General features: G+C 32.5%; 1 protein-coding gene across 2 annotated transcripts; it reads right to left on the bottom strand.

Annotated features, from left to right (window-relative positions):
• Positions 1 to 55: 55 nt before the first annotated feature.
• On the bottom strand, positions 56 to 9,553 carry LOC128876129 (2-phosphoxylose phosphatase 1). 2 transcript variants are annotated; one of them, XM_054122245.1, is made up of 6 exons: positions 9,402 to 9,553; positions 8,346 to 8,650; positions 6,725 to 8,075; positions 5,771 to 5,938; positions 5,117 to 5,682; positions 56 to 4,930 (listed from the first exon to the last, which is right to left on the bottom strand). In XM_054122245.1, the coding sequence occupies exons 3-6, from the start codon at positions 6,813 to 6,815 to the stop codon at positions 4,187 to 4,189; spliced, it is 1,569 nt and encodes a 522-aa protein (XP_053978220.1). In that variant the 5' UTR covers positions 6,816 to 8,075; positions 8,346 to 8,650; positions 9,402 to 9,553; the 3' UTR covers positions 56 to 4,186. The 2 variants fall into 2 exon arrangements, with proteins under 2 accessions (XP_053978220.1, XP_053978219.1); XM_054122244.1 differs by having other exon boundaries at positions 8,346 to 9,341; positions 9,438 to 9,522.
• Between the last annotated feature and the right edge of the window lie 899 nt (positions 9,554 to 10,452).

A 10,452-nucleotide genomic window follows, 5' to 3' on the forward strand; every position in this document is an offset into this window, starting at 1 on the left:
ATGGAATGCCTTTTTATGAAACTAATGAGTAAGGAATTGATCAATAACTCTCACATATCGATATATCATTGGTATATTTGTATATTTTAACAAAAGGTACCTATCGTTTCAATTTAATAACACATTAAACACTCGTTGCCTTGTGTATTTCACAGTAAATATAACCGTAGGTTGAACCAGTTGCAATACTATCTTAAATCGGTGATCATCGTGTTAAAGGGATTCTGGTCCATTGTACGAGAATTAATTTTACATCGCAAAGGAAGTTCTTAATCGCAACACTTTATGCAAACTAATTGGGAAATAATACTAATCAACAATTACGGTGATAGGAAGTTACAGAGTTTTTTGTACATTTTTCTTGTACATTTTTTTGTAACAATAACTAATTCTGTTATCAAGTAATGCCTAAAAAGACGGAACGCAATCGTCGCTTATAGAAGTTAGATGTTATTTACATATTTACAGTAAGATGTGTGATAAAATATATGGCGATCATCTAGCTTTATACAAGATACTTCAAAATATGCAATAGAATTCGAAAAAAGGTGTTTGCTTTCGGATTATATCGCGTTTTTTGAAGCACCTTGTACATTCTTGATATATCTAAAGTTACTTCCGATTTTGTTAAACGTAATCTAAGAATTTAAGGCTTTTTGTTAACCGTTTACAGTTATAGTTTAAACAGTGCAAATTGTATGTAGCTTAAGTATAATTCTGTTATCTTTCTTTTTGTTTTATTTCATACTTCGAGGTTTCACTAGCAAATTACCGATTTCATATTAATTGGAAACTACATCTTACGAATCCTTATTTCATCGTAATAAATCTTATAGAAATTTGTAATACTTTCTTTGTAAAATATCGTATATTGTTAAGACTTACTATTTACTCCGTTCAAAGTAAGTGATACGAATTCTCACGATGAAATCCGGAAGAGTTTAAAAAAGAACTTTTGTCCAATTTTTTGCTTTACACGAGAAAAGAAATCTTACGTACATTATTTGATAGTGGACGAAATCAAAACGTTACACAAAATTATAAACGGTTAATTGTACTATACTTTGGAATCAAATTAACAGCATTCCTTCTTTGCATTTGGTGCACGCAAAAGGAAGTCAAATATATCATATTTTTTGCGATTAGTGCATATTTCAAATTAATTGAATGAAGAAAAGCTAAATCATACGTGTTACTTTCAGTAATTTCATTAGTTACTTGTGCATTCTTGAAAATTCAAACGTAACCGTTCACAGCAGAGATGAGCAAGATTCACATCTAGGTAAGGAAATGTATGAACGAATAAAAGATCTAAAATATTTACGGAATTACAATTAAAATATTTTTATAATTATAAAATATTTATAATGCGCATTTATAATTATAAAAATATTTAGTTATTTACGGAATAAATGAAATAAAACAACGTTTGATCCGTCGTTTGTTCAGTTCAACAGGTAAGACACCGTTGGTGACCACTCATTCATGACATGAGCTCGATGATCGATGACCAATGATCTATGACATAAGTGTTAATTCACCCCTGAAGAAGCTAACTGCGAAACGTTAGAACATTTTTTCCAAAGGACATGTCTTGCAACCGAAAGTCTCGATAAGTATTAACTGTTACAATTTTTAAAATCCTCAAATGTTCTGTACGGAGTTTTTATTCGCCATCTATTATTTGAATAAAATTCTGTCCATCTCTGGTTTGTTGTTGTGTTTGATACTTGTCAGAATATTTTTACGCACGGTTCAGAAAAATGAATCGATTGAATCTATTTTCTTGCATGAACTGTTTACTTTAACATCATTTTAAAAGTCAATTGTTTTGGGAATGTCTATTATACATACTTATGTACATATTTAATATTTCTACATAGAAAATTGGTGACGCCGATAATTAAATCTTGAAGTTGTAGGTCAACGAATACTAAAATCTTTTCTACCGATACTTTGTACCAGAGATGGACAAAACTTTATTTGAATAATAGATGATCTTTTTCATTCGTTTATTTGAAATGTTTATCTAAATAAGAATTTTGTCCATCCTGATTTATATGTTCTGGCCTTTCAACCACTCTTGATATCGTATCAAGAGTCATGTTTTCTTTGGTAAACTGTATGTGATAAATCAACTATACCAGTAGTGCACAAAATTTGGTACTTTTATCAAGTTCATCTGCAGCCCGTAAAATAAAGATAAAATCAAACTTCAAAATAATTTGTAACATATATTCGTATGTTAAGCATCATACATCTTGTTTTTATCACTGATTCTGTGAAAAAGTAAAGAATATATCCTCAACTTAAAGCTTATGTCACTTGTTAATAAAAAAAAGTAGGAAGTTTTTGAAAAAGTGAATTCAAATATTTTAACTTTACCACTATTTACTTTTTTTTTTATATTACTATTTATATGCATTGAAAAAGCAAGGGCCAATAGGTACTACAAATCTGATTTACATGGTCTGTAATGTGTTAACTTATCTTTACAGACACATTAGATGAATTTGTATATTTCCCAAATTTTCAGGGTATAACGTTGAAGCAAACAAGTTTCAATGACAAAATATAAAAAGACAATAAATTAACTTCTCAGGACATTTACATCCAGAGTTTTAAATATGACGAACTTAAAGAGACAACATATAGCTATATTTTTTAATATTTTTTTTTTATATTGGTTAATTAATTGATTAAAAAATGTAACTAGAAATCGTTGATGCCTAATACTCTGACTTACCTTGCTCGCAATTTAAATCAGAGAATATCATAACATTTTACAAAAATATGACTTCTAACAATTATCCAAATATTTTAGATATTACATTTCTATTCACACATATATTTGGTAGCATTTAAATATATAATCAAGTACTTTTAATTATAAAACTAAAGTAGATGAAACTGTGAATAAATAATATAATTTGCTACAACTTCATAGAAGCCAACTGTTAAAAAGCTTGTATCTAGCTAGAAAGACTACTATTATTGGCAATAGAATCACACAAATTTTTGTATACACATCATTTATTTTACGAACTAGTTTTATTTCTGTGAAAAATAGCAAGATGTGAATATTTGCAACTTTAATTTTAAGTGTTCACAAAAATTCAAATTTTTTAAGTTTTCGCCGACTCTTGTCTGAACTTTTTAAAACAAACTAGTTTTCAACAGCATATTTGAATTATATTTTTGTGAACCTTATAGTTGATTCTCCTGCTTCATATAAAAAATATGTGCAATTCTTCCCAGTAAAGTACAATGTCAGCTTTTGCATGATTCTTCAACTGCACAAAGTGGAAGCCAGAGTACTAAATAAATCTTGAAATAAATAATTTTTAAAATAAATTAAAGTAATGGTATTTTCACTTTTCGAAATTAAAATAGACAACAAAGAGTATCAATCTTGCAAGCAATATTTATATTCAACACAGAAGCTTGCATAAATAAGGAATAAAAGTATAAGTAGCACAAAACGAATAGTGCTTCTGCTTTTGCAGAAACTTGTTGACTTTTAATTAATTTAACATTATGTTAAATAGAAATATGTTTTTTCGTAATCCGAAATTTGGGCCACAGAAATTATTATCTCACATTATTTGGTCCAGTAATGAAAAACGTTGTGCACCACTGGGCTTATGCGGTTCAGTTCATGAATGCTTTGAAATATGAATTTCATCTTGTACAGTTAAATACATACATTTGTTAAAAACTTATACATTTGGCTTTTCATACAAACTTTTTAAATAGTTCCTTTTTACTTTTTACACGAGTCTTGAAAGTTGTGGAATAAATTCTCTATTTTGTTATAAGCAGTATGTCTTTTTCAAGTACAGGGTGGAAGGAGGAGTTTAGCGCAAGGTATATTTTAAAAATTTACAATAAATTTTGATAAATATTCAACAAAAAATTATCTTCGATTTGTTGATATTTTTCTAATAAATTAAATAATTCTGTACAAAATTCTTCAAAGAAGTAGGGAATATTCTATATTATCAATTAATCGCTCCTCCTTCCCCTTCACTCTTAAAATTAAAAGAACCGTCTAATTATTTGCTAGCTTTGCGCGTTAAAAACCCTTAATTCGGCCCTTTTGCTTATATATTTTTTTTACACGGTATTTTTGGAACAATATCTACCGTATAGAAAGGGAATTAGGTTCATATTTTTCCCGCTCAAATCATCCGTGTTTGTGATTGGTGCATGCATCTTTGAAGTTTGTGGCATTAAACGGTCCAAAGTAATCGTCGTGAAGTTGTCGGATAATCGTCTCTATTGGGCATAATTTTGAATCTTTTCGCGTTCTTTCGACGTCCGCGCGTTCAATGTAATTGACACTATAGAAATTTGCATTCTTGCAGAAAGGTATTTTCTGTGTGAAATCTTTTCCATTTACAATAACACGGAAGTAAAAGTCACTGGCCACGTGATTCTCGTTCCTCGGATTTATGCGATAAACTTCGATTACGAAACGGGAAGCATAATGGGGCATAGTCAATTTGTCGGAAAAGATGCCCAGAGCTGTCGCCAGGTATTCCAAAGTCTTGTCGTGTCCAGAATAAAGAACTATCTTCGGTTTGGCTTCGGATATTATGCGTAACATGTAAGAAACTATGCTTCGAAGAAGCCCATAAGCTCTTAGCAATCCGTACTTTCGACGGCTGTTGCTTTTTGCCACTTGCCTAGACTCCCATTCAGTGTAGGCGAACAAGCCTGTCACATGTTCCGTTTTCACGCATACTCGTTGATTGTCAAAGTCTATACAAGGCAGGGAAGCACCGTGGCAGATGTATGTCAGTAATGCATCTTTTAAGGTATTGGGATCCATTGTTTGGGCTTGATCAGGAATTTCAAACACTGCGTTGGAAGCCTGTTTTATAAGCTCTGCCACTGCTGGATGAGATTTGAGATGATCGGACATTTCCTGCAAAACCATCCAGAAGTTCAATATACAACATTGTCAGATACAAGCTGTAGAATTTTTTAAGTAAATGTTATCCATTGATTGTCATTTGTTTTTAGGACTGAATATATATATTCAGTATTTTATATATGTTTTTCAAGTATGAAATCACTTGAATGGATCCATTCGCTGTTCCAATGTACTTACTTTTACATGTTGTTTAAAGAATTTTTCAGCAGCTGGACACGCACAGTCTGTACTACAAAATGCGTAGCTTTGACTTTCTTGCATAGTAACTTTAGCTAGATTTTGAAAACCATCAGTTTCCAAGAGAGCATACAATAGGGCAACCGCACTTTGGACTGTTCTTCGATACCTAGTGCTCCAGACGATAATATCTTTGTTGGATATTGTGCCATTGCCCAGATTGAGTTTATGGTAATAAGCGTTTCTAAGTATGATTCCAGTTTTTAAAAGTTGTCCAATGCCAAGCGTCGTCAACTGGCCAATTCTGCAGTCTTTGGAGTTGGCAGGTAGCATAGGAAAACCATGAAACGGCCCCAAGAATTGTGCCCATGATGTTCTGGAATAACTGGAGACATTTTGCAGGAAGTTTACATAATTCTGGTATAGGTTTTCTAATTCGGGTGTTGAACCAAACTCTCCACCACAATTTACTATGCTTATGTTTCGAATGTGAGCTAATGGCCCTCTGTCTCCATGCCGTATAAATACCAAAATACCACTCAATGTTAAGTTCCCATCCAACTTTCCTATACACAGGAAATTAGCGGTGTTATTGTATCGTTTTTTTGTATTGCAATAAGATAATGTTATTCCAAGTGTAAAATATTATGGTACCTTCGGTTTCTGCAATAATTTCATTGGGTGAATTACAAAAACGAAATATTTTTTTTGTTTTCATGTCAGCTCTCAAATTTCTCGGAAATTCCCTTATAGAAACATCATTACTTAGGACTCTTGTTTGTACAGAACTCCTCTCATCTATACCAATATATTTGTACATACCTACAGAATTTAATAAATGCCATTTTATTTCTCATACCTTGTAGTAGTTTGCATGCAAGTACATAGTATAAAGGAATAAAATGGGGGGATGATATTGCATACTGAAAACTCATATACGTGCACCTGTTTGTACGTAAATAATAGATCGACATTCGATTCGCTTTATTTAGAAAAGAATGGAAAAATATGAAACTTCAAATGGTTCTTTAATCGTGCTCACGTGCACGAGTTTTAGCTTTGCTAACGAAGCCGATAATACGAAATCGTGTATGCATGCGTTAATTACATTGTCGTATGTTAATTAGTGAACATTTGTGTCACGATAAAATAATAATCTCTACAGAATATATTAATTAATGCAGTATTGTTGATTTAAAATATTAGAGGAATAACGATACAAAAATACTTGTTTTCAATGATTATCTACAGATTATCTACAACCTACATGGTTTTAATTAATTTGTAAACTATCCTAAACTTTCTGACGTCGGTTTAATGTAATTTCTTAATTTGCTAAAGGATAGATGTGCCGTGAAAAAAGGGAGATAGATATAAAAAAACAAAAGAGAATATCAAGTTTCTGTTCCTAGTAAAGAGGCAAAATTTTTATCTAGATACAAATTTCAAATAACGAATAAAAGATAGACTGTTTATCCGTTACTCGTCCAATAAAAATTAGAATTCGATCAAATGAACAAGCGTCGCGAATAAATCGCTATGCATTGACGTTAATTTTTATCTGTTCTTTTAATACAAAATTTTGCCTATCTTTGGTTCTCAGTTTACCAGCAACGAGAAGGAAGATCCAAACACTGAGGATCACGTAGCAGTAAAAGGCTCGATGCTGGTAAGATAATCGAACCATTTCGGCCAACATTTTGCAATTTGTCCTGGCCGAAGCCAGATTCTCCCGATCCGGATATCACGACCACGATGACGAGGACGTGATCGACGACGATGACACCGAGTCAAACAACCAGCATGAACCCGGTTCAACGACTTTGCTCCAGCCTGCATCCTCTTTTCTCGGCAACTCTATCGCATAATTCTGTTGCAGTGTCCTTCGGAGATACGAGAAAAATCGTGGGGATGATATCGAGAGAGGGATTGTCCACGTCTGCTCGACTCCTGGACACCGGGTTCAACCAAAAGAGAACGTCGATGGGCGCTGCCGCTTGTCTATTCTCTGACATTTCTTTCACCTTCCCTAAGTATATTCCTTCCTCGATTATCTTTTTGTTTACTTTTCAGGTTCCTAATCGGTGATCGTTGGAATTGGATTTTTAAATCAATAACCAATCGCCAGTTGTGAAAACGTTACTCATATTCGTCGTCGATTTTATTTAGGTTTTGGTTTTTGATAATTATACATTTTAACTCGAAAGTATGATCAGTCATAGACGAAGAATGGAAATTTGTCACGACGAATTACTTCCCTCTTCTTCAAATGTTTTTTTTTCTTCTTTTTTTTTTTAGATTTTCAGTTTAACTTTCAGTGTCGTTGTGTTTGGTTTATGGACGGTGCATTTACAAAGCGAAAATTTATAAGGGCCAATAAACGATCCCTGGTTGTGTTAGACTTTTGTTACGGAAATAATTCAAATCGTGTCTTCCATCATTTCAGAAATGTTCAGTTTATTGTTTTCGTTAATGTTGTCAGACTTCCATCCTCACAAATTTACATTTTTGTTACTACACATTAAGATCGCGTTGACATATGACAGACGACGACGATCGATACAGCGGTTCTTCAACATGTTTATCGTATCACCCTCACTGTTTACACTGTTAACATTTTCACCTCTGACATCGCACCTTTGAAATATAACTCGCGACAGAAAATACCGAGTAGAATCGGAAGCTTAATGAAACATTTTTCTCCGACTGACAGGTAAGCCGCGCTCCTTGGGACAGGAGTAGGTTATCGAAGTCCGCATGCGCAGATTATAAGTGTTCTCATTGGTCTATCCTCGGTTTTAAATCCATTTCGATCCGCGGTTAAGAGAGGTGCGGAGAAGTTAATTCTATCTTGTGGAAGTATGTACACGTTATTCAACAAATTGTCAAAATAATCATTAATCGACCGAATACGGTGAATGAGTGAGACTTAATCATCTCGATAGTCATTTGTTGTACACTGGAAATGGAAAAATATAAAATTAGTTTATGGAAGTCCACCAATCTTCTTTACGGTTCCTTTACGTTTAATAATCCTATACATTTTTCTTTATTTTGTTTACTTTCATGTTCCTTTAATTACCATGTATGTTGTTATATAACAAATAGTCTGCGTGAAAAGTATCTTTATTAGGAGATTTAAAATTGTTTCATACATTATTAGGAAATTAGATAATTTTCCAAATGGCACACAACAATTAAAATTTTCATAGGTGATCAATAATTATACCTTTTAAGGTTACTATTCCTTTATGAATACACGGTATAGGTATGGAATTCCTTTTGTGTCAACAAAAATATGTTTTTCGTTTGTAGAGGATATGGTTTTGATAAGATAGACAACTACTTTAATACACGAACGTTCGCATTGCATTCTTTGGGCAAATGTTAAACGTAGGCTTATCATTACAGAGGTAAAAGTAGGTGACTTAGAAGCGCAGGCGCCACCGTATCTATTTCCGATTTCGGGCATGCTTGTGAATCTTGTCTTACCCCTCCTTGACGTGTTCTGATTCCACCGATGAATGCATAACCCTGGTTAGACAAATTTCTTACGTTAAGTTTACACAATTATTTCATTTAGTCGTAAAGTGGATTCGTAACTGCATTTTCGACCTGTCTTGACATAGGTACGACAGCATTTGGTATCAAGTTAAAGGCATTGACAATAATTGTGAGAAAATTTGAGTCTTATGAGATGGAAAATTATGGTTTTTTTTTTTATACAAAACGTAACAAAATGTCTCATACCATAAAAGCAGCAAGATACTACGTATTCCTCAACATCGACACACAGTATTGTACAGCAAATTTTAGTATAGTACTGAGTATTCCATCGAAATACAGTATAATTCTGCTGCCGACATTATATTACAGCATTGTACGCCAGAATAGTGAAATATACAGAATACTCTCACATCATACAAAGTTACATAAAGTCATATGCCATAATGCAGCAAGATACTACGCAATCCTCGACCTCGATACACAGTATTGTACAGCAAATTATGCAAATGTATCACACATTTTGAAAAGAAGATAAGTCACTCAATATCAAAAAATATTATTACGATTTGGACTAATTATTAATCTTCAAGTAAGCATTATGTTAAAAAATAAAAAGAGTATAATTGTTAACAGAGTAAAATTACTGTAACACCAGTATATATGACCGTATTGTAATTACGATTCGAAGAAAAAAAGAAAATCTATTTCGACGAACAGTCTGTAAATAGAGAAGTTTTATATAATATTAGACAATTGCAAAAGAAGCAATAAAAATTACCTCAATCGTAGGAACAGACACAAAAAAAGAACTCACTGTCTAGTACAAGATTTTGACCAACTAGTGTTCCACAGTGACAAGAATATAAGAGAAAAAGTAATAATAACCCGACTAAAGACTGCCCACTCTAAACTTGCATATGAGTACCTGTTAAAGAAAACAGATCCATAGCATCGCAACTCCTGTAACAAACAAGTTATAATTAACCACATTTTATACGAGGACAGAAGATTCGAGGTGCAAAGACGAAAATACAACGGACATGGCCCTGACATCACAAAAACGAGTCCAAAATACCGTAAATTTCGTAAATTTCGTAAATGGGAACACCTGCATATCTACGTTATTTATAGTTCTATAAAAAAAATCTATAGGACGAAGTTACACTGTTTGAAGGGGTACGTGTAATAGTGGAACTATTATTTACTCAAAGTCAGTTTTTAAAGAGATTTCAAGGCTATTGACGTTGTTTAAATGGAATGTGGTATTTTCATTATTGTAATCTCGTAGCTGATAAAAAAAACAAATTCAGACATGTATAAAATATTAACCTTCAGATAATCTTGTGAGGAATTATTTTTTTACGTATTATATTCCATAATAATATGAGAACATTTCTTGCTACAGACATTTTTTACTGTAACTTTTGTGTTACAAACTACATATGAACTACATAATTTGAAGAATCCCTATATACTTTCAAGGTTCCAAATACCTTTGACCGAAAAAGAACAAAATGGCGAACGTTAGAATGTTCTCAACACTTTTCTTGAATTTTGATCAGCTAAAAATATAGTTAAATATTAATGCATAATTATAATTCTATTACGAACGATAGCTACAAAACTATATTTTAATAATCTGTTTGTTTGCTTTCGAATGATCCAGTTTTTTTGTAACATTGCTCACCGCGAACCATGTTTTCTTTGGAGCTCCACCAGCTAATCGTTCATATCTCAAAGAATTTTGAATCTTTTTGGATGGAAATTTTCGTGGTATATTTTCAAGCATATATCTTCCCAATAGAGGAACATTGATTATGAAATATATC

This window comes from Hylaeus volcanicus, chromosome 5 (genome assembly GCF_026283585.1).
Source record: "Hylaeus volcanicus isolate JK05 chromosome 5, UHH_iyHylVolc1.0_haploid, whole genome shotgun sequence".
Classification (NCBI taxonomy): domain Eukaryota; kingdom Metazoa; phylum Arthropoda; class Insecta; order Hymenoptera; family Colletidae; genus Hylaeus; species Hylaeus volcanicus.

Coding starts and splice junctions, on each gene's coding strand:
- LOC128876129 (XM_054122245.1), bottom strand. CDS start 6,815: ATGTTGGCCGAAATGGTTCGATTATCTTACCAGCATCGAGCCTTTTAC. Junction 5,939..6,724: donor GATCTTCCTTCTCGTTGCTG/GTAAACTGAGAA, acceptor TAAATTCTGTAG/GTATGTACAAATATATTGGT. Junction 4,931..5,116: donor TCTTTAAACAACATGTAAAA/GTAAGTACATTG, acceptor ATGGTTTTGCAG/GAAATGTCCGATCATCTCAA.